Source organism: Schistocerca piceifrons, chromosome 2 (assembly GCF_021461385.2).
Source record: "Schistocerca piceifrons isolate TAMUIC-IGC-003096 chromosome 2, iqSchPice1.1, whole genome shotgun sequence".
Taxonomy (NCBI): domain Eukaryota; kingdom Metazoa; phylum Arthropoda; class Insecta; order Orthoptera; family Acrididae; genus Schistocerca; species Schistocerca piceifrons.
This window is the reverse complement of record NC_060139.1, coordinates 137,128,237-137,153,659: the sequence shown is the minus strand read 5'-3', so window position 1 is coordinate 137,153,659 and position 25,423 is coordinate 137,128,237. Positions and strand designations below refer to the sequence as shown.

Sequence of the window (25,423 nt, the reverse complement as noted above, 5' to 3'; positions counted from 1 at the left end):
CATCTGGAAGGAGGTGGATGTTACAGATGGTAGTTTCCTGCGTTGTCTCACTCTGTCAGCCATGGCTTCTAAAGGTGTCTGAAGGGGCACAGGTTCGCTACAGACATAGGTAAGGACAAAGATGCAAACTCCATCTGATGGTCTGTCACAGGCAAGACAGTTTTTGCAGTAACCCCGATAGCCATGAAGGGTGGGGGTCTGTACTGCGGGAAACCAGCTTTCCTGAAGGACAAAGCAAAAAGCAGGTGTAACACTTAGAATAAACGACCGCAGTTCCCTTGGAAAATGACACTTTCTGTCATGTGGAAGGCATGAAGTGACCAAGGAGACAAATTAGGCCTCAGCATCATCTGCTGCCACCCGCTGAGTGTTGGTATCAAGTACCATTGCATCCGAAGCGTCAGCAAGACCTAGGTCCTCAGGGAAGGCCAGGATCTCCACCTCGTGCTTGGACACAGAGCCGTGGGGGACTGGTGGGGCAGGGGCCACTGCAGGCTCCTGTTTCTTAGGAGACTTCTTCTTTGATGGTGAATAACCCTCTAGGGCTCAAATTGCATCTTGAATGAAATAACAATATAAGGTAAATGTTTCTTCTATACTTTACAAAAGTAACACAGTTAGAGCTCTTAACTATAACATACAAAATTAAAAAATGTTTCAAGAAATGTTTCTTCTTTTGATGCATACTCACACAGGAGACTGTTGTTTTTCCTCTGGAGCCTTCAAACACCTTGCAGGAGCAGCTTCTGCCAACGATTTCAGGTAACTTCTACAGGCAGAGAGAAAGTTGAAATTATATATATGACTTAAGCCATGATTATTTATAAGGGTCAGAAATGAAAGTTACCAAGCATTTTAGGACACAAGTATAATTTATAACACAATACAGACTGCATATCAATATTTAAGGTTTAAAATAAGGAAAAAGACTAAAAATCTTCCCAAAAAAACTAAAAATAGCTAACACACTGAGACTATTCAGTAAAAATCGGATCAATGGAAACTAGATCACAAAGTAACAATCTGTAACTGCATTATGAAAGTTAGTTATGGTAGTGCTGGCCCAATAAGCAAGACAGAGCACTGGACTAGTAAACATATAAACTTTTACTACTGTAGTGGTTGGTTGATTGGGGTTTAAGGGACCAAACAGCAAGGTCATCAGCCCCTTGTTTCAAATGTGGTCCATTCCAATAGTGTGACATCTCAGACAAGTCAGAACAACAAAAGGGAAAAGGCTAAAAAAATGTAAAAGTGCAGTCATGACATCAATGGTAAAAACAAAATGAGGTAAGTCAGCAAGAGAGCGAACCCCACGCTATGCAAGAGACAGGAAATATCCCACCTCTGAAGCAGTAGAGGCAAGACCACCTGCGACTTAAAAGCGTGCAACTGCTAGGATGTAGAAGTGTGTATGGGAAAAGAAGACTAACCAATCCTAAAAAGTGATAAAAACAGAGTAAAAGGGGAAGAAAAGAGGATCTCGGCCAGGGAGGGGAGTCGGGAATCTCCAAACACGGCTTACAGTGGGAGATACCCCAACACTCACCGCCCTGCCCCAACATCAGAGAAAGATTAAAAATCTTAAAACTGAGAATAAAAACCACCCCAGTTAGACCATCTGGGAATCGTCAGCCAACATCAGAGGTAAAGTGGGGGGGAGTCTGTACTCAGCATGCAGAGCCAAAAGAAGGGGGCATTCAACCAAAATGTGCGCTACTGACTGGAAGGCTCCACAACCACAAAGTGGGGGGGGGGGGGGGGGGCTCATCACGCAAAAGAAAACCATGGGTCAGCCTGGTACGGCCAATGCAGAGGACGACACAGTGTGGTTGAGTCCTTTCGGGAGAGGTGAAAGGAAGAATGCCACGGGCCTGGTGTCACCTTAATCACACGAAGTTTATTAGACAGGGAAGTAGCCTCCCAAGAGTTGGCCCATGATTGTGCGAAGTGGGATTTGATGTGAAGCCGTAAATCCGCTGCAGGAGGGGTTACAGAAAACGGGGGTAAAAGACTGTTCCCCCAGCCAAACGATCAGCGAGCTCATTACCTGGGATACCCACATGGCCAGGGAACCAAAGGAAGTCAATGGAACAAGCAGCATGGTGAATATCAACGAGATGGTCATGGATGGCAGAGACCAAGGGATGGTGCGAAAAACACTGGTCAATAGCCGAAAGGCCACTCATTGAGTCCATACATAACAAAACGCGGTTGTGTTGGGACTGTAATAAAGGCAAGGGCCTGGGAAATTGCCATCAATTCCACAGTAAACACCCCACATGCAGGTGGCGGCAGATGATTTTCCATTCCAACAGAGGACGTAAAGGCATATCCCACATGATCAGCAGATTTAGAGCCATCAGTGTAAAAAACAACAGCATCCCAAAACTCCCATAAAATTCGGTGGAAAAAGGAACGGAACACCATCGGGGGGATGGAATCTTTCGGACCTCGGTGGAGATCCACCCGAATTCAGGGCTGAGGAACTAACTGGGGGGAGTGTGTGTGTGTGTGTGTGTGTGTGTGTGTGTGTGTGTGTGTGTGTGTGTCTGGGGGGGGGGGGGGGGGAGTGTGGAAGACAGGACAAAGAAGGAAGCTGAAAATCACAGCGAAGAGATGCAAGGCAGGAGCACAACTGGTAAACCCGCCCGAGGGTGGGAATCAGGTGGGCAACGTCCATGGTCTTGGAAAAGGATAGAATAGGAAGGATGAGTGGGAGAGGAACGGACAGTGATTGCATAAGATACCAGAAGATGGGACCACCGAACAGAAAGGGGGGGGGGGGGGGATCCCAGCTTCAACCAGGAGACTATCAACAGGGCTAGTAGGGAAGGCACCGGTGGCCAAATGGATACCACAATGGTGGACTGGATCCAGCACATGCAGTGTGGAAGGAGCAGCTGAACCATAAACTTGACAACCATAGTCCAAGCGAGACAGAACTAAAGCACGATAAAGGCGGAGGAGGAGGGAGCGGTCCGCACCCCAAGAGGCGTGGGCAAGGAAGCGATGGACATTGAGTTTACAGAAACATCCTACCTTCAGAAGTCTGATATGGGGCAGCCAAGTGAGCTTGTCGAAAAGAAGACCCAGGAAACAAAACTGTGGGACCACAGGCAATCATTGTGCATCGAGATAGAGCTCTAGATCAGGGTGGATCGTAGTATGGCAACAGAAGTGGACCACCCGCGATTTTAAAGGAGAGAATTGAAACCCGTGTGAGAGGGTCCATTCAAAGGCACACCGTATAGCTCCCTGGAGCTGCCGCTCTGCAGAGGCCATCGAAGAGGAACCCAAATGCAGAAATCATCCACATACACAGCAGGGGAGACCAAAGGACCGACAGAGGCCACAAGTGCATCGATAGCAATGAGGGAAAGAAGTACACTCAATACAGAACCCTGTGGGATGCCCATCTACTGGGTCCGTGGAGAACTAAAAACAGTACCAACCCGAACCCTGAATGACCGATGGAACAGGAACTGGCAGATACAAATCTGGAGTGGGCCTCTAAGACCCCACTGATGAAGTGTAAGCAAGATGTGATGGCACCAAGCCGTGTCATAGGCCTTGCCAAGGTCAAAAAACAACTGCAACCAAATAGCGGCGCTGGGAAAAAGCCTGCCGAACTGCAGATTCCAAGCGAAGTAAATGATCGATCAGAGACTGTCCCTCTCAGAAGCCACACTGGTAAGGGGACAATAGGTCCCAAGATTCGAGGACCCAATTGAGGCGACAGGCTACCATCCATTCAAGTAACTTGCAAACAACATTTGTCAGACTAATTGGCTGACAGCTTTCAACAAATAGGGGGTTCTTACAAGGCTTAAGGACAGGAACCACGATGCTATCCCTCCCCTGAGAAGGGAAGTCACCCTGGAGCCAAATACAGTTAAACACCTGGAGAAGATGTTGCTGTTGTGGAGCACCGAGATGTTGAAGCAGTTGGTTATGAATGGAGTTGGGCCAGGGGCTGTATCATGAGAAGAATAAAGTGCGGAAAGAAATTCCCATTCAGTAAAAGGTTCGTTGTAAGATTCTGACTGACAAGGGGTGAAACATAAGGTGGAAGCTTCGGCCCACTGTTTCCGGTGAAGGAAAGCAGCCAGATAGGACGCTGATGCCATTGCAAAATGGATCACAAGATGTTCCGCAAGAATCAACGGGTCCGTAAAAAGGCCATCTGGGAGTTGAAGGCCTGGAAGGGTGGACTGCCAATGGCAACCTTGGAGAGAGCGAAGTGTAGCCCATACCCGTAACATAGGGACAGTAGAACCGAGGGAAGAAGCAAATTATTCCCAACATATCAATTTGCTCTGTTTGTTTAAATAATGGGCTTTAGCGTGAAGGCGTTTAATGGTAATAAGGTTGGCAACGGATGGGTGCCTCTTAAGGGGTTGCAAAGCTCGACGGCGATCACAGATGGCAATGGCCGTACTCCACCACGGGACTTGCCGGCGACGAAATGGTCCAGAAGAGCGCAGTACAGCAAGGCTAGCAGCGAGAACAATCACGTCAGACACGTCACGTAGGACGTCATCAATACAACCCGAGAAAGAGGGGTGAAACACGACCTGTGCAGTGTATAGAGGCCAATCAGGGCATTGGAAAGACCAACGGGGTAACCTGTCCAACGGGGAGTGGGATGGGAGCGAGAGAATCAATGGGAAATAGTCACTATCACAAAGGTCGTCGTGTGGCAACCAGTGTAATGAAGGGAGGAGGGAGGGAGAAGAAAGAGAAAGATCAATGGCAGAAAAGGTACCATGACCGGCACTGAAATGAGGAGGGGAGCCATCATTAAGAAGGCCCCACAAGGGGTGATGAGCATTAAAATCCCCGAGGAGGAGGAAGGGAGGAGGAAGTTGCTGAAGAAGGGCAGTTAAGGCAGCAGGTGTAAGTGTCCTATCAGGAGGGAGATAAAGATTGCAAACTGTGACCTCAAAATCCAGGTGGACCCTAACAGCAACCACTTCCAGTGTAGTTTGAAGAGGAATCCACGTGCTAGCAACGTCTGTATGAACCAACGCACAAACGCCACCAGAAGCCCGCAGGGGTCCGACCCGATTTCAACAGAAAAACGGAACCCACAGAGGGTCAGTGAGTGATCATCAGTAAAATGAGATTCCTGTAGAACCACACAAGCTGCTGAATAAGACGAAATAAAGGGATTTCAATTCCAGAAGGTGAAGGTAGTATCCATTACAATTCCACTGGATAACCACAGAACAATGATTCAAATGGGGGTTGAACAGGCTAAAGCCAGTCATACCGCCGGGTCACCACCCGTCACCGACAAGGAGGGGGCGACATCCATGAACAACAGGTCAGAATCTGGTTGTGAAGCCGGGGATGGGACCTCTGGGGACACCAGAGGCTCCTTGTCCCGGGACTTATGTTTTTTCTTCTTTTCTGTTTGAGATCGAGGAGGGCTGTGTGGCATAAAGCAGCCAGCTGCAGCAAGGTCGGGAACAGAAAGAGATTGTGCGACCTGGGGGCTGACAGACCACGGTTCTCGTGTGGCAGCAGACCTTTGGCCTGGAAGGCGCCGGGAAGAGGCATCCCGGGAGGGGCGCCCTTGACAGGCAGACGCCGAAGGAGTGGGACACTTCTATGGCTGGGGAGGGGGAGCAGCACCCGGAGGAGAAGGTGGGGGAGCTGCAGGAAAGGGGGGGAGGAGAGGGGCCTGGGACTGGGGTAAGGAAGGGAGAGGAAGGGGTGAAGATGTAACTAAAGCATAACTAGACGTCATGGACACAGGGTGAAGACTTGCATACTTCTTACGAGCCTCAGTGTAGGTTAAAGGATCAAGGGACTCATACTCCTGTATCTTCTTTTCCTTCTTATATACTGGGCAATCTGGTGAACGTGGAGAATGAGTGATGATTGCCATGACAATTAATACACACAGGAGGGGGAACACAGGAACTCCCCTCATGGAGTGGCCTGGAACAGCGGGAAGACGTGTCCAAAACACAAGCACTTAAAACACCTCATAGGGGGTGGGATGTATGGCTTCACATCTCTTCGATAAACCATAATCTTTACTTTCTCAGCGAGTGTATCCCCTTCAAAGGCCAGGATAAAGGCTCCAGTATCACTGTGATTGTCCTTCGGACCCTTCTGAACACGCCGAACAAAGTGAACACCCCACTGTCTGAGATTGTCCCGAAGTTCCTCATCAGTGTGAAGGATGAGGTCCCTGTGAAAAATCACACCTTGAACCATATTTAAAGACTGGTGGGGGGTAATGGACACAGGAATTGTGCCAAGATGGTTACAGGCACGAAGGGCCGCAGACTGGGCAGCTGAAGCAGTTTTCATCAACAACAAACCCTACCACATCTTGCTCAGGGAGTCCACTTCGCCAAACTTGTCTTCAATGTGTTCCACAAAGAATAAAGGTTTTGGTATTGGTGAAAGTATCCCCATCAGTCCTGGTGCAAACCAGATAGGGGGGAAAGGTTTCGCCCCTAGCCGACGTGCCTGACCCTCCTCCCAGGGTAGCCATGGAAGGGAAGGCCGAAGGGGCAGGAGAAGTAGCACTAAAAGAATCAGTTCCACACAGAGAGACAGCCACAGGAGAACGCCCAGAGTTCTGGACCCATATACGTTTCATTTGCATAGTGTCCGCCCTGATATTACCCACTCTGATCAGGGGCTTTCCTCACGGGCGCCACCCAGCCACAGCAAGGGTCGTCTGGCATGACGGCCATTGCCAGGAGTTCCGATGCTCCAGGATGACAAGCAACCACTCGTAGGCTTACATGAGGTGGTCACAGCTCAGGTATCAGAAGTGTGATCCCTATATGTTCAGGGGGCTCAACCAAAAGGGTACATAGTGACCCCACCACACGGGCTGGCTAACGTGCTGGTTATGCACCCTGTTGTCAGACAATGACGTGAAAGAAAAGATGGAATGAACTAGGAGGGCACACGTTGGAGACACAAGGTAAGGTGCTCTTCCCCAAATGGCTCACACTACGGAAGAGAAATTTAGTAGTGGAGGTCAAACCCCAGAGGGAGACCAGGGAGTGCCAAAAGGAGGAGGTGATTACGCAACAAAACTAAATTACAAAACCAACATAACCAGGAGGACAGCGGGGTCAACATAAGCAAGGACACCAACACCAAGAGAGGGACAGGAGAAGGCAAGGGGGAAGGAGCAAGGAGAGGAAAGGAGGGGGAAGGGCAAGGAAATGCAGCCCTGGAAAGAAGGAGGGCTGCAATAGCTCGGGGCCCCATGTTCGCCACGCACGTACTGATGAAAGAACCGTGAGCCCCCCTGGGGGGTACTGTAGTGGTACTTGTCTTTGAATCTATCTTTCTAGAATGATCTGTTCAGTATGCTGTTCGCAGTAGTTTACCTGTGGCCCTATTTTCTCGTTTGTTATTAGACCAGCACCTCCATACTTCATTATTCCTATTTGATTTTGTATTGATAATTCTATACTCACCTGGATAGAAGTCCTGTATTCTTGCCATCACACTTCACAAATCCCCATTAAATGTAACTTCAACCTACCTACTTACCTTTTCAGTTTCTCTAAACCATGTACACAATTAACCCTTTAATTGCTATGGACATGTTAACATGTGTGCCTTTGTACCTGTCCCTGTGTGCTCTGAATGTGTTTACGCACGCAACCAGTCCTTCTACCTGGTACTCTGAATGTGTCTACGTTTAGACACGTTCAGAGTACCATGTAGAAGGACTGGTGGCGCGCATAAACACGTTCAAAGCACATAGGGACAGGTACAAAGGAGCACACGTTAACACGTCCAGAGCAGTTAAAGGGTTAAGGAATGCAACATACCACACACTGACCTGAAGTTTGCCATATTTGTTTCTACTAATGATAAAATCGCTGTGAGTAGTCATCGCCCAGACACCCAATTGAGGGACTATTTTACTTCTGGAATGTTTTACCCACAATCATACAACAGAGCTATATGTCCATGGCAAAATATAATGGCTACAGTCCACTTGCTTTCAATAGTACTGACGTAGCAAGGCCATATTTTCTTATGTTAACCCCCCCCCCCCTTCTGGATAGATTAATTTTACATACTGTCTTTCCTATAACAATTCATCTTCAGAAGACACACATTAAATGTGGCCTCTCCACAGATGTATGAAGTTGTATCTGTGCTACGGACATCTCTATCTCTGAGGGAAGTCAACTCATCCCAACACACAAAGGTCCACTATTCGTGGGGGAATATTATATCTGACTCATAAACTGTTTGTTTCTAGACATGATAATTGCCTCAAAGTGGGAATGATGTTTGAAGTGGTGGATAACTGTAAAAATAAAATAAATAAATACACACTTAATTACATACAGGTGGAGAAAATATGGATAACCGTGAGTCGATATGAATGGGTACAAGGAAAACAAACATTAAAAGAAAGAAAAGAATAGTGCACAATAAAAGATTTTTATGTTGATTTAAGGGAATATTCTAATTTGAATAATTTACATTATGTCTTCAAATTGCTGTTAGCATGGACCCATGACCAATTTAATTAAACATCTACCTAATAACACACACCAACTCCTTTGCTCTAGTACAAGCGGTGATGGATCACTGCATGGGTTCAAAAGTACTGTAAGGAATAAGGACCCATCTTTATCTGTCATCATTCAACTGCCACCCACAACTTAATGGGACTGGCAAAATCTAGGTCCAGTGAGCACACAACTTACTCAATTACATCCCAGATGAGCTCATTAGGAACAAGATCACAGAATCATAGATGGAGTGGGAGGGAAAAGAGCAAAGTAACCCCACATCTGGTGATCCTGTCACCATTCAATTTTGTAAGCATCCTACTCACCTGCACAATGTTGTAGGCAAGCAAGTGGATACAGCAAATCAGACAATGGATTCACATATGACTTTCCAGTGAGGGGTGATGGCAGACATTATCACAGATCCATTTCATCCCACACCACCACCACCACCACCACCCACATGAGAATACCTATCTCTCTCCAGAGCAGTAGACTGGCAGAAGCAGTTTCCCCAAATCAAGGCACGCAAGTACACCTTTGACACATGTCCATGAATAACCCAATGCCTGCAAACCAGTAGTGATGCATTCTTCTGTAATGACAACAGAAGTACAAGGTTTCACAGACACAACATACTGAACGACTTCATTTGCCACAGTGGCAGGAGCACTTACTCTCCAATGCAACAGATGTCACTAATTCAGTTTCTGGTGACCATATAAAAAGGTTCTCGTGACCATATAAAAAGGCTGTTGGTTTACTCGAGAATACAGATTTATAAGTTTGCCCAGTATGCTCAAGGTCTCACATAGATCTTCACAGGCAGACACTATGACCCAAATTATAGTCTGCAAATAGATTTCCTGCTGTGTGTTCCGTGTTTTTATTCTTTTTTTGCTTGGAGTGCCTGTTGACAACTCAATGCTTCTACTATTCAGCAAGTGGTCTCCTTCACTCCTAAACGATTGAAATTCTGATTTCAAAATTTGGATTCTTATTAAAATTACAACTTCCCATTACTAAAGACATGTAATGAACTCTTTTGCCACCATAAAAGAAACGTTGGATTTAATCAAATTAGTTACAAGATATATCTTAAGAACCTTTAATATATGATCGGTAATAAAATTACTTACTGTGGAGATAATCCTGTGTCTAATGATTGTTTCTTGCTGATGCTGTTATTACCATGTAACTCCTGCATAATGTCACCTAGGATATCATCATCATCCAATTTCACATTTGCTTCTCTTTTCCTCTTCCGTGATGGCATGTTCATAAGCATATTGCGAATACTCGCTGACCCATCACCGTTTTTCTTCGCATCATTTTTACTATTTGATTTCTTAACGTGTTTCCCACTGTAGCTGTTTTTCTGTCGTGAAGCTGAAGTAATTGATTCATCATCAAGGTCATCATCAAATATTTCACGACCATCCTCAACATATCCACTGCCATCTACAAAGAAAGAGCTTTTAAGTAAAAAAAACATACCATACGTTATTAAAAAAAAAAAAAAAAAACACATTACCATACGTGATAAGAACAATCTCGTTAAGAAGTAGAACACAATGACTGAAATTCAGAAGTCCTTACGTGAGATTTTTACATAAATATTACCGTCATCAACAATCCAGTCATCAACCTGACGTTCCAGCACTTTCTTCGAATATTCTTTTTCATCCACTTCCTCATACACATTTTCAAAGTCCTCCACTTCATATTTGTTTTTGCTTCCTTTCAACTGTTTCAGTTTTTCAAGTGCAGCGAGACGACCATTACGATCCGCTTTTTGTCGCCGGGACCTGTGAGCTAGAAGTGAAGATATAATTAGTAAGTCCAACATTTAAATTTGATTAGACATTTAGTAACATTCAGATGACTGTGTTAATTCTTAATCTAGCTTCTCACGAGCAAAATAATGGTCACAGTGGAATAAGCAACAGTTACTAAGCATATGCAACGAAGTCTCAGACTTAGAAGCAATCCTAAAAGGAGGTGGAGGTCATACAACACTAATTAGAGAGAGATGGCTAAAAATCTAAATCAACAGAAGTGAGATTCTTTGGGAAAGTCTAAGTTCATGTGGAAGGATTGGCTTATGCAAAATGGGTGATGGATTTGCCACAATAGATAATCAACTCAAATTGACCAACAAAGAGTAGTTGCATGTGATACTGTTTGGCCCATAATCAGTATCAAGAGTGGGCATAAAGTTAAAACTGGGTCTTTCTACCGATCACCAGAGTCACCCCCAGATACAACCAAGTAGTTTACAGAAAATCTCAGTTTGTTAGTACACATGTTTCTCTATCAAACTGGAGAAGACATTAATAATTCAATAATCAATTGTTACAGTTTTGTGTTGTGGATGTGACATGACTTTCCACAAAAGAATTACTAAACACCTTCTCTGGGAACCACCTAGAACATATAGCTACGAAGCCTGCTCATGATGGGAATATAACAGACATAATTGCAACAAATAGATCAGACCTCTGAGGATGCCCCTAATGAAACTGATATCAGTGACACAGGTAGTTGTCACAACAATGATTACTAAAACACACAGAACACCTAAAACAATTAGGAATACTAGCTCTCTTGCTGATACTAAAGCACAACATCCAAAACAAGTAGGAATACTGATTACTAAAGTACAAGGAATATCTAAAACTAGTAGGAATATTTACATGTTCAATAGGCTAAATAAAGAGGCAATCATGTCTTACCTAATACAGGAACTCAAAACATTTGCCAGTGGGGGTGCTACAATAATTCACATTTACGATGGGAGAAATACTCCAAGGTATATAACCATTATAAGGAAACTTCTAATGAAACACTGACTTCTGTAAAATAGGTGTAAACCAAAACATAGGGCTATAGATAGATGCTGAATGAAACATGATTGGCTAACAGAAAAGGAACATGTGAAGCCTTTAACGGCCACCCCATCAGTACCTTATTGAAAGATCTCTCACAAAACCCAAAGAAATTCTGGTCAAATGAATGTCAAAGACACCAGAGACTTAAGAATGAAACAGGTAGTGAAACTGAAGGTAGAAAAACAAAACTCAGGAATGCTGGGCTCCATTTTCAGATGTTCCTTTATTAAGCATGGGACAGATGTATTGCCTCAGTTTACTTTCCATACTACTGTAAGGATGAGTGGTACAGATATTGGTTATAGTTGCATTGAGAAACAGCAAACACTAAATGAGAGTCCAGGGCCTGATGAACTCCCTGATAGTTCTATACAGAATTTCAGTTGAATTTAGCTCTCATTTTAATTATAACATACTGTAGATACCTCTAACAAAAATCTGTGTCCAGTACTTGAAAGACAGTACCAGTCACACTTGGGTACAAGGAGGATAGCAGATAGGATCCATAAAACTATAGTCCAATCTCCCTGACAGACACCCATTATAGAATCCCAAAACTTACTGATCTCAAACAGCATTATCTCCTCCACACTAAACATTGTGGGTTCTAAAAACATTGGTCATGTGCAACCCAACCTGCACTTTCTACAAATAACTCCCCAAGAAACTACGGATCAAAGAAATCATATGGATACAGTATTTCTTGACTTCCGAAAAGCATTTGTGCTAGTACCACACCTACACTTATTATCAAAAGTACAGTTATAGGGGGTATCACACAAAATTTGTGGCTCGATTGAGGATCTCTCGGTATGGAGGATGCCACATGTAATCCTCTTTTTTTTTTTAAGATAACGCAGGTATCTGTAATGATCTACCATACTATCTGAATAAAACAACACAAATACCCAGTCAGGTCTTGACAATGGTCTAAAGTGGTGCAAAGACTGGCAACTTGTTTAAAATGTTCAGAAATGAAATATTGTGCACTTCACATAATTAAAAAATTTAATATTTTGTGATATAGGCTCAGTTGTAGGTAGTATACTTCTGTTCATTGATAGGATAGAGTGTTTGCAAATGATGCTGTCACTTATCTCATAAAGTCATCAGAGGATCAAAACCAAATGCAAAATGATTTAGACAAATGTCTGCATGGTGCAAAAAGTGGCTATTGACTCTAAATGAAGTATGAAGACTGTCACATGAGTACTTAAAGGAGTTTGCTAAATTTCAGCTACACAATAAATCATATAAATTTAAAGGCTGTGAATTCCACTAAATACTCAAGAAATAACAATTACATAAAACTTCAATTGGAATGATGCCATAGATAATGTTGTGAGAAAGCAAACCAAAGACTGGGAATTATTGCCAGAACACTAAGATGATGCATACTGCCTACACTACAGTATTCCATCCTCTTCTAGAGTATTGCTACACAGTGTGGGATCTGCAACAGGTAGAACTAATGGAGGATACCATAAAAGGTCAAAGAAGGGCAGTTCATTTAGTACAGGGTGACACAGAATAATGGGTATGTTTGAAACGAGTAGTGGCAGCCATGGGCAGGTGGCAGCACTGCAGGTTCATGACAGTTCGTGAATAAACAGTCCGCCATTTCAGTAATCATGGATCAGTGGAACAGGCAACAGTGTGCATTAGCCACAAAAATGTTTTACAAAAACAAAGATAGTTTGGTAGCAGCGCAGAGGGAGTTTCGATGTTTTTACAATTTAGGACGTCATGATATTCTGTCGAAACATGCGATAAAATGTTGGATTAATAACATTGAAGAGACTGGATCTGCCGTCAAGAAGAAACCAACATGACAACCAAGAAGTGTACGTTCTCTAGCGAACATTGATGTTGTACGCGAGTCCGTCTTACGGAGCCCACAGCGTTCAATTCGTAAGAAAGCAGCAGTGGTTGGAATGTCCCGGGAGAGTGTTTGCAGAATTCTTCATCTTGATTTAAAATGCCATCTGTACAAACTACAGATGGTGCACCAATTGAAGGACAGTGATTACCGGTTATGACCAGGATTCTGTCAACAGATGATAACTAAAATAAACAATGACAATGAATTTCTAAACAAGTTGTGTATGTCAGATGAGGCACATTTTCACCTCACAGGTTATGTGGACAAACAGAACTACTGTTACTGGGCAAACACAAATCCTAATGACATTAATGACCACCATTTACACGCTAGTAAAGTGACAGTATGGTGTGGTGTTTCATCATATGGGATTATCAAACCATATTTTTTCACAAATAGACAGGGAAACACAATAACTGTCAATGTCGATTGTTACGTGGAGATGTTACGAACTTTCATTACACCTGCATTGGACAACTTTCCAAATGTTCACAAAGCCTGGTTTCAACAGGATGGAGCAACATCACACACTCCAGGGCAATCAATGGCATATGTGCGAGAATTGTTCTCTGGCCCCTAGATCGACAGATTTATCCATTTGCGATTTTTTTCTTGTGGGGAGCTACCTCAAGATCAAATCTACATTACTCAACCAAGAACCCTGAACGAGTTAAAACAGAGAATTTGGGGTCCAATTCACAGTATCCCAGCTGAGATCTTGCTGTAGTCAATGAGGAATCTCAACAGCAGATTTCACGAATGTATTGGTACAGGAGGATGCCATCTAAAGGATGTAATTTTTTTAAAATGATAAATGCCATCAGTGTTTCGTAAATGGCAAAGCTATAAGGTTTCAATTACTATGAATGCATTTTCTTTCCTTCATCACTTCTAGTTTTACTGTATTGTCAGAATGTTCCCATTTTTCTGTGTCACCCTGTATTATCGCAATATAGGAGACTGAGTTCCACGAATATGATATGCAGATTGTGGTGGAAATCATTAAAACAAAGATGTTTTTCATTGCAGCATGATCTTCTCATGAAATTTCTATCACCAACTTCCCGCTCTGAACGCAAAAATATTTTTTTCGCACCCATGTACGTAAGTAGAAATGATCATTGTAATAAAACAAGAGAAATCAGAGATCGAAAGGAAAGATTTAATTGTTCATTTTCCGAAGCACTGTTTGAGAGTGGGGTCATTGAGAAATAGTCTGAAGGTAGTTCGATGCACCCTTTGCCTGGCACTTAACTGTGAACTGCAGAGTAATCATGTAGATGTCGACTGGGAAAATGCAGTCAACAAAAGAGACAGTTTATAATTAACTTGTTTTTCCCACCTCAGAACGATGCTCAGGCGTGAGGGATCCATACCTCACAGGACTAATAGGAGATACTGAATGTATACAAAGAAGAGCAATACAAATGATCACAGGTTAGTCTGACTCATGAATGTGTGTCACAGATATGTTGGAAAACCTGATTTGGTGGCCTCTTGAAGAAAGTCACCAAATATCCTGAGTAAATCTACTTTGAGATTCAAGAACAAGCATTAACTGAGGAATTTAAGAGATATTCCTTGCCCCCGTAAACAACGTCCCCACAGGGGCCGTGAAGATGAGGCATTTATGCAGTCATGTTCCCACAGTCCATACACAATTGGAATAGGAAGAAATCCTAACATAATATGTGGTAGCATGCACTTGACATGCCCTGGTAAAGTATTATATATGGAAGTTTTTTTCTAAATAGTCAGAGTTTACAGACCGAAGACGAATGTTTGCAGGGCATGGGGCAGGATCCAATAGTTTAACAAGCAGCACTGCAACCCACCATCTGTGTCACAACTATCAAATATATATTTACATATTACCTAGTAGCTTCACAAGCAGCAGTGCAAACCACTGTCTGTGTCACAACTATCAAATATACATTTGCATTTTACCAGAACTTTTCTACAACAAATCTACATGAAACAATGGAAACTTTAGTTTGGAATATCAACAATGTTAGGAGGATACGACTACTACTTACCATAAAGATGACCCATCGCGTTGCAGACTAGCACAACAAAAAGACACTTACACAGTAGCACAGCAAAGAACACAAGAAGAAGGCTTTGGCTGAAAGATATAATGTGTAACAGTTTTTCCACTATGCCCATCTGCAACTCAGCAGGTCACCTTTACAGTAATAGCAATCTATCCTTTTCCTAACATCACAAGTATACATTACATTGATTTGTTTGAGAATTTATTCACAGATATGCTTCCCTAACCTACAAGGTGACTATGATTTGAAACACAAAACGTTTTCTAATTATGAAGGTGATGAATGAGTTTTACAAAGAACCCAACAGTGTGATACCTCACAATCAACAAGACAATATAAGAGTTTTGCAGTAACACAGAAGAAATGACTTATGGAGAACAGTGAACTGAGAATATCAATAAAATAAAATGTAAGACGTGCATGGACAAAGTTAGATCAGTAGGAGCAAGCATGAAGGGAGACCCCCCCCTCCCCCCCCCCCCCACACACACACACAAAGAACTAGGATGCTAAGGGAAATGAAATGATATCCACAACTAAAACTACTAAAATTAGTGTTTTGAATAAAGTAGTAATATCCAATTTCTTGTAGGAAGGTTGAAATGTGGGATGTGAGCTGCTTCCTTTGCGTCATCAACTACAATCTGTGGTAAGGATTGGTCATGGTGTGATCTATGACAAGGATCTCGGGAGTTTGGGCATGCCTCAAGAACACAGCACTATCAGGGTCACTCAAGAATGTGGCGCTACCAGGATCACTCAATAATGTGGCATTATCTGGGTCACTACGCTGGTGCAGCCTATATTTATGTGAATTCTGAAGTGGCATACCATCTAACAACATTATGATGTGTTATGAGGAATTCAGAAGGAACAGTATAGAACACAACCATTTTATATCACTGTAATCCATGGATCCCACGATAAAGGAGATCTTTAGTGATGTAGAATGAGCCAAAGTGAAGCAGCTGTCAGAAACTGCCTTAACAACTGTTAAAATATTTGAAACAAACACAAACTCATTTCAGCATTAATTCAGTGATATCATTTGTGCTGTGTTGGTGATCCTATTTTGTTTGTGCATGTGTGTTTTACACTTGTGTGAACAGTCAGTCTGTTTGTATGTTGTTCCTGCAGTGCTTGTGCAACTCTTAATAATTAATATCCAAGTTCAACTGTATCTTAGGTATTATTTGCTGACACACAATTCTACTTCCAATAGGTTAATGATTCTGAAAGGAACATAAATAATATTATGTGAAAAGTAAGTATTGCATGCATAACAAAAATCTAGCCTATATATGATTGTGCCACATTACAAAAAAGGGGAAAAAAAACGTCAAGATGGAAAGTGAGGACACGTGCATAAACAAGCGCAAAGATAGAGAAAATTGGAAGTCTGAAGTATAACACTAAAATCACACAATGCATGGACTGTTGTGACTGTCTCAATAATAATCCATTAACAATATGTAGTAGGCATACAGCGAACTGATAGCAGCCAAGATAAAATGTGACAATAGCTTAATGAATCACCACCACAACAGTTGAGAAAAAAGTTATGGTGTGTTACATTTTACAAACAGCAATATATCAAAAACAGTGTAGGCGAAACAACTGTCATTTTATGCACACGAGTCTGGAATATGCTTACATGTTAATGCAGGAGCAGTACTGTTTGCTAAATGCCTTATGATTCTGAGACATATTGATAGGATTGAAAACTGTTCATCAGCTGCTGATCTAGTTCAACAAAGACCTGATCAAGTGATCACTACAAAAATTCAAATGTCTCTGCAAGTACATAGAAAACCCAAAGAAATTCTGGTCGTAAGTAAAGGGTGACAGTGGCCACAAAATTAGTAACTGGACACTCACGGATGACACAGTACTTGAAACTGAGAATAGCAAAGCAAAAGATGAAATGCTGAGCTCTATTTTCAAATGCTCCTTTACTATGAAGATACAGGTGAACCGCCCTAGGTTACTTCTCACACCTTACAAAGAGGAGTGGTGTAGATATTGGTTACAGTGGTAGTGTGAAATAGCTAACAGGCCCCAGGAACTGAAGTAACTACTGTCTTACTCTATATAGAAATTACTCTTCGAAGTAGCTCTTATTTTAAGTATAATGTACTATAAATCCCACAAACAAAAGAGCTGTGCCCAGTAGTTGGAAGAAAGCACAGGTCACATTTGTATATAAGTAGTGCAGCAGATGTGATCCACTAAATCATCGTCCAATATCCCTGGCACCCACCTATAACAGAATATTACATAACATATTCTCAGTTAAAACATAATAAAATCTCCCAAACAGAATGACCTTCTTCCACACACATTAATTTTTTTTTCTAGTTGCTATAGTTATCTATAATGACGTAGACTTACTGTTTTAAAAAAGCTACGCAAATATTCAATCAGATCTTGATAAGATTTCAGAGTTGTTCAAAAATTGGTAAATTGTTTTAAGTTAGTGTAAAATAGTGTACTTAACAACATAGTAAAATGTAGTATCCTATGACAACAATATCAAAAAGGCACAGTTGGAATCGGTCAACTCATATTAATATCTGGGTTTAACAGTCTTTAGGGGTGTGAAATGGAATTATTACAAAAAATGCTGTTGGAAAGTTCTTATATATAATATACATTCACTCAGAGAGAAACCACACGGCAGATGTCAGTTCACTGGTAGGATACTAGGAAAAAGCAGTCAATCTGCACAGGAGACTGCTTACAAAAGACTCATCTGACCCATCCTAGAATATTGCTGAAGTGTGTGATTTGTACTAGAACTAAAACAGGATATTGAATGTCCACTAAGAGGGTCAGCACGAATGTGAACAGCACACACTTTTAAGATTTACACAAACTTTCCCATGAAAGCCTACTTACAAAGTATCAAGAGCCATCTGTAAGTGAGAAACCAAGGAATACACTACAACCTCCAACCTACAGCTCCTGTAGGGATTGCCAAGATGAGAGCAGAGCAATTACGGCACTTACAGACATGTTTAAGTAATTATTCTTCCCACACTCCATACCTGAACAGAATGGAAATGAGCCTTAACAACCGGCACACTGGGAAATACGCTCTGCCATATACTGCACAATGGTTTGCAGAGTATAGATGTTAAGTATAGAAGTATAGGAATAAGACTTTATCAATGGACTAATATCTAAAAATTTAATTTCAACAGTATTAACAACGAGCTGATGGTAAAAGAGATCAATGACAAATAGTCAAACAAGGAAAAAAATCACAAGATAGTGGTGAGAGAGAAAGGACACGACAGGTAAAATATTGCAACATGCGGAGGACTGGGGAAAAGATGAGGGTCCATGTTTCCTTATTCTTGTCAGAAGCTAAATGATAAAAATATCCATCATACCACCAGTAAATATAGGAAACCCACAATAAGCAAAATACACGCAAAAACGTTCTTTCCAATACTTTATATTGATGTGAATTAGAAATGTTATCAAAATCAATGGTAAAATATCACTGAAATCAATACTTAGGCGCTCGTATCATGTTTAACACATTGCACAGAAAAAGAACTAGAAAAAATTCTTACATCTTACTTATTTTGACCACTTTTCATGAGATCTTAAGCCTTTGGGAGGATATGAACTATTCAACGCAATTATGGCTGCTTGCAATTCATTATTAGTCCTATGAAACTTTTATCTGGGAGTTTATTCTACTGCTAGTTTCTTGGCTGCACTTACAATGGTGGGAGATCACTGCACATAGGGGTTTGAGAATGAGGAAGTCACTAAATGACAGTGTGAATTTGGGCCCATCCACATTTTGAAAGCCTAATAGTTTGTAAGGCTGCTCATAAGGGGAAACATAAATCTACTTCCAAGGCATGGCCCTGGCCAAATTATCATATGCTACTTTCGATGTATAGGATGTCGTACCTAAAATTTCAGAGTTCTGACGAGAGTTCTCTCTGAAAACACGCTGGCAGTGAATGTTTTGAATTAGCATCAGTTCTCCGCCAAATGATTTTCATCTGCATATTACTTTTAAAAACAAAGAATATTTAAATTCGTTGATATTAACTGAAGTACCATTTCTACTTGACAACAGATCTACTACAATCAGTTCCTATCTGCCTTACAATACATAGCTCTGTTTGATTAGAAAGAACGAAACGTGGCACGTGAAATGGCTAAGAAACGAGTTGGCATTATGTGGATCATCGTTCTGTGACAACGGATGAAAAATTGAATCATCACTTCATAGCATTAAATAGTAGCGTGAAAAATGTCTACTGACAAGGAATGGGGTGGAGTTTGCAAGTAAAATCACAATCGCCGTGTTTGCACTTGAATAATTCTTCAGTGTAGAGCAAACCTTCCAGTTGCATTTAGCGTAGAATCTCACTAAAGTTTACACATAAACAAATCACAATAAACGTAAAACCTTATAGCTTTTTCTTTCTTACGTGTTGTATCTGCCATTCGCACTTTCACTGTGGTATTTAAATTCGGCGAAACTCCACTTACTGACACACCAACAAAACCTGTCACCACACACAAGTTGTAAACACACCCTCCGCGCGCCAGAATTGCATTTGGCGGGAAATTGCATTAATCGATTGAAGATTCGATTAATCGCAATTTCGACACCACACTTCTCATAACATTTTTTCTAACAAATAGGAATTGGGATATGTGGCCGTAAACCATAGAATTCTGCTAGCAACGGAATAATAAATGGAGTTATTATTTTGTAAAAACATCCACATGACAGGACAGAGGTTTTCAAGTGAAATAAAGTTTATTTACGCTGTACTGATTGTCTTCCATTAATCACTAAGTGCGTGCAAGCCGCTTGGATGTGGAACGAGTCAATACATACTGACACAACTTATATTGAACAGACAGAGTTGATGAACAAGAAATTTGTAAATTCCATAATATTAAGACAGTGAATAAAGTGTTTAGTCCACACTACACTTACTAACTTGGTGAACACAAACAAAGTATATTCATACAGTGAACACAATGTTTAAATACAATTAGTAATTCATGTAACTGATGCACGACATTATTTAGACAAGTGAATATAGCTATTATCTTACATGCTAATAACCAATATACACCATTTTGTTAAATGATAGGATGTCATAAAGAGAAACTGATCTCAGCACTACTCATATCATAAACCTTTTTTAAAGTAAAATTCGTTGTCAAATAACCAGTTGCATAGTCCACGAAATACTAATGGTGTGGTCTGAACAGTTTGTCATAGTTTGTTGAAGATTTTTGAAGTACTCACCTTGGTGTGTCACAAACTTCCTTCTTTCTAGTATTATAGGAGTGGATTTCTTCCGTAACAGCAGTTTTCATGCTACTTTTTTTTTTAACGTATAGTACACTGACGTATATGTACAAGTTTACAACAGGCAATATTCTGAGCCTGGTAAGTAGAGGACGACAGTGCTCCCTGGGGCCTGTTTTGGACATTATGTGTAATGTTCTTTTCAAATTTTTGGTAGCGTAAGAAGTTTGACCCCAAATGAGAAGGCCGCAAGTCATATGCAGGGTTGCCAATGGGTAAAATGGGCTCCCCACCAGTTTCAAGTGCAAAAACCATCAGGAAACCACTAATGAAAATGCCCCTACTCCCATAAAATTTTTAAATGAATTACGTTGTTAAAATGTCTGTGCTTATCTTAATTTTTCTTGGCAATCGGACTTCGCTGACCTTCTAGTTGAAGCTGCAGGCGGCAGCGGACTCCGGGAACACCGGTGTTTGTCGTAATTACGAAGACCTTCTTCTTGTAGTTTTCCTCTTCACTTACTTCAATAAATAAAAAATACTTTATACTGTTTTCCCATATAAAGAATTGCTGTGTCGTTTGTCTTCATTCTGGGTGCAGTGGGTGTGTGCGTTTTCTTAGTGTTTATGTCACATTGAGTGTCACACTTTCACCCGAGTGTCACATACTTAAGAATTGCTGTGTCGTTCGTCTTCATGCTGGGTGCAATGGGTGTGTGCTTATTGTTCAAAATGCGAAGCTGTGTCAGAAGATCTCCATTTTTACGGTCCAGGAGTCTTTACTACCCGTCGTACTCGCATTTTCAGCAGAGAGAACCCTGACCAACAGCATCCTTCGATGAGGCGATTACCTGCCAGAACAACTAAAGATCACCAAAAAAATGGCTCTGAGCACTATGAGACTTAACATCTGAGCTCATCAGTCCTCTAGAATTTATAACTACGTAAACCTAATTAACCTAAGGACATCACACACATCCATGCCCGAGGCAGGATTCGAACCTGCGACCGTAGCGGTCGCGCGGTTCCAGACTGAAGCGCCTAGAACCGCTTGGCCTCACCGGCTGGCTATAGTTCACCTGTCAATGTATCAAGTGCTGTGAGCCACGATACTCAGAAGTTATTTCGTTGCACACACATGTTCATGTCACCACACTTGAGAGTGCACTTGTTGAAATACACATAAAGTCGTCCAAGACATTGCAGAAACTGCTTATCTTTGAAGTTCATTTCTTCATATAGTGTTTGGTTTCCAATGAAAATTCATACAAGTGTTGAGTAACAACAGTATACATAACATGACAGCTTATACCTATGGCTGACATTCCATCCATTGTTTATATTAGGAACGTAAATTCCTTAAGTTTTAAAAAGTAATAAAATTTTCATTAACTGGGTCCTGTTACTACAGTTTGTTTGTTAAAAAAAATGGTTCAAATGGCTCTGAGCACTATGGGACTTAACTTCTGAGGTCATCAGTCCCCCGGAACTTAGAACTACGTAAACCTAAGGACATCACACACATCCATGCCCGAGGCAGGATTCGAACCTGCGACCGTAGCGGTCGCACGGTTCCAGACTGTAGCGCCTTGTTCGTTAGCTTCAACTTATCTTCTTCACATCACATACACAAATTAATTACATATCACATTTTTATAACACAAAACAAGCATATGATACATTTTTGCTTCATTTTATAGATAGGTCTTTATCACTTATGGGAGCTCATTTCTATCTTAAGTAGAGGAGGAAGAAAAACATTCGAAATAGGACTAAAACATTGTGCATGGCTGGCCTAACTGTGCTCGGAGCCATATCTTTTGTTTGGGAGGGAAAAAGAGAAATACTCATCTACTGGTTCAAGGATTTATGTGGAAATGTTACTCATACAATCATGGATTAGTTGCTAAGAAACTTTGGTTCATTGAAATAATGCGTACCAACTAATCACTAACGAAGTGTCATGTTCTTTCCTCATGTGCTAGTGCTGTTTACTTCAGTTCACGTGTGTATACTTATCTTTCTCAAATACCTAGACATGCCATTATTCATGCTTTCATGTGACACAATAAAAAAATTTAATCGGTTTTTTAATAATCTCATGCTTCAATGCTTATCTGTACTCTGCAGCGAGTAGGTATGTCAGGGAGACACACTGCAACAATGCATATTTCATTTGCCTTATGACCTTTGTATAATTATCCTTATAACTAAATTGTTTAGTGGAGGTGCAGCCTGTTCCTTCATTTGGTACCAGCTACTCTCGGCATAATTCTCTTCTTCTGTGCCGAGACGATGCACTGGTCGCTGAAAGAAAAAACTGAAAACTAATTGCATTTCATAACTCGGTGGCCACTGATACATTTGGTCATTACATTCGTCTGCAGATACATCCATACTTTGTTTAAATTCGTAGACATTCGTTTATTATGTTACGCTTTATGATCATTTACCCCGCAAAGAAAATTATCTGACATTTCTTACAGTATTTTGTCATTAGTCCATAGCATACATGTCTCATACAGGTTTTCATAATGCTTCCGTTTAGTTGTAAATATGTTGTATATAGCTTGGTATTTAATTAAATCTCTGTTTACATATATCAATAGGTTCCCTAGTTCTTAGACACTAGATGTATTTGCGTAGTATTCCCATTTACTTTGTATTTAAGTTAAGTACACATTGCACTCCTATTTTGATTGCACCTTCTGCCAGTCTGTCACATATGTGCACAGGTCAATGTCTCCTGTCCTGCTACTGAGGTCAGTGCGTATTGTTGAGCGCGTGACAACTGAACCATAAGCTAATTCTGTTTATACTTTCGCTTCACATGAAGCACTGTATCACTTCTCATTGCTGTTAATTTTATGCCTACATGTACAAATGAAAAGAATTACTTATGCCCATACACATTACTTTATCTTAAAATAAACGCCAGAAGAAAAGTTACACTTAGAATTATGTACACTATGTACAATTATCTTGCGATAAAAAATAAATGTTACCATGCTTCATCATTTTATAAAGGCTTTTACATCTTTGTGAGGGTGGAGACCCTTGTCTCTCCCTCTTTTCTCATAGGCTTATCTCTACATCCCTGGGTATGGTATTTTGAAAATTACATATGGTCCTGACTGGAGTAACTGCCATTTCTTATTTAGATTGCCAATTTGTGACGATTTAGGATGCATCCGTAAGAGGACTCGTTGGCCTTCAAAAAGTTGTGTAACATGTTTCAGTTTCTTGCTATAAATTTTCCTTTTAAACTCGGCCCAGTTTTCTAGTGTAACTATGGCTTGTTTGATTTTGTCTTGTAGTGTCATTCCTGCAGTGGGTACCTTTGGTATGAGCTGCTCCCACTCATTCATTTGTTTTGTGTGGAACATCAATTCATTATGTGTGAAACCTGTTGAAGAATGTGGAAGGTTATTTACAACTTGCATGAGAGGAGTTACGTATTCTACCCATCGGATGTGTTTGTGAGGGGTGTGTGCCCTAATCTTTAAAGACTCGATCAACTGAGATTACTTCTGGGTGAAAACGGCTTACTAATATGTGCTTTAAGCCCTTTGAGGTCATAAATTGATTCCACTTTTGCATAAATTAAATATGAAGCATTATCAGTTAGTAGTACCTTTGGTTTACCTACTCTTCTCAAATAGTTTCCCTCAGTTCTTTTTCTAATATTTGTAGCTGTTGCATTTTTAATGACATACGTTTTCGTATGATTCGAAAAAATATCTTATACTGCTACTACGTTTCTTACTCCTCCTTGATTTCATGGATATGGACCAGCTATGTCCAGGGATACAATATCTAGAGGGTTCTTTTGAGTATTGGTTGTAGTTCAGTATATTTTGACACATTGGACTGATTTGACTTTCGACATATTTCACACTTTCGTAATACCTGTAGGAATCGCCTTCTCAAATTTGGAAAATAACCAAGTGTTGCAAATTTTTCAGTACATTTGCCTACTCCATAAAGCCCCCATACTTCATGTGTGTCGGGAGGACGACGGTTCAATCCCGCGTCCGGCCATCCTGATTTAGGTTTTCCGTGATTTCCCTAAATTACTCCAGGCAAATGCCGGGATGGTTCCTCTGAAAGGGCACGGCCGACTTCCTTCCCAATCCTTCCCTAATCCGATGAGACCGATGACCACGCTGTCTGGTCTCCTTCGCCAAACCAACCGACCAACCAACCTTCATGTGTGTGTCTTATAAATTCGTCGATATAATCTTCAGGAATACACACACACACACACACACATACACACACACACACACACACACACACACACACACACACACACACAAGCACGCACACACGCGCACACACACACCAATGATCAGATTTTTCATGCTTCCTATGAAACAAAACGCCCTTGAACTCCTGATACCATTTACTTACCTTTCCACCTTCATCCTGCTTAAGGTTTTGCATGACTTTTCTACATCTGTGACCTTGCTGTTGTATAATTTTCATTTGCTTACAAAACTCATGATAATCAGACTGTTGTGTTGTACCCTGCATTAATAACGTTTTGATTTCTGCATCTTGCTCTGTTATTTCACTAAATTCATCTAATCCTGTGGTAACCTAGACAAGGCGTCTGCAATAATGTTCTGACTTTCTTTAATATAAATTGTCTCAAAATTGAATTCTTGTAAATATAGACACCACCTAGTTAATCTATGGTGCAATAGTTTACATGTTAAAAGAAATGACAGTGATTGGTGATCACAGTAAACTTTGGTATTCTTTCCCTACAAAAA

At 41.2% G+C, this 25,423-nt stretch overlaps 1 protein-coding gene across 1 annotated transcript in view; it reads right to left on the bottom strand.

Moving 5' to 3' along the window:
• The window catches only part of LOC124775038 (DNA polymerase alpha catalytic subunit), a 256,724-nt gene extending 236,795 nt beyond the window's left edge, over positions 1-19,929 (bottom strand). Inside the window, exons 1-4 of the mRNA XM_047249816.1 lie at positions 19,807-19,929; positions 10,143-10,334; positions 9,659-9,980; positions 692-769 (exon numbers count right to left, since the gene is read on the bottom strand). Coding sequence (XP_047105772.1) covers positions 692-769; positions 9,659-9,980; positions 10,143-10,334; positions 19,807-19,822 — 608 coding nt within the window. The 5' untranslated portion in view covers positions 19,823-19,929. The remainder of the gene's footprint in view (positions 1-691; positions 770-9,658; positions 9,981-10,142; positions 10,335-19,806) is intronic.
• Positions 19,930-25,423: the final 5,494 nt, after the last annotated feature.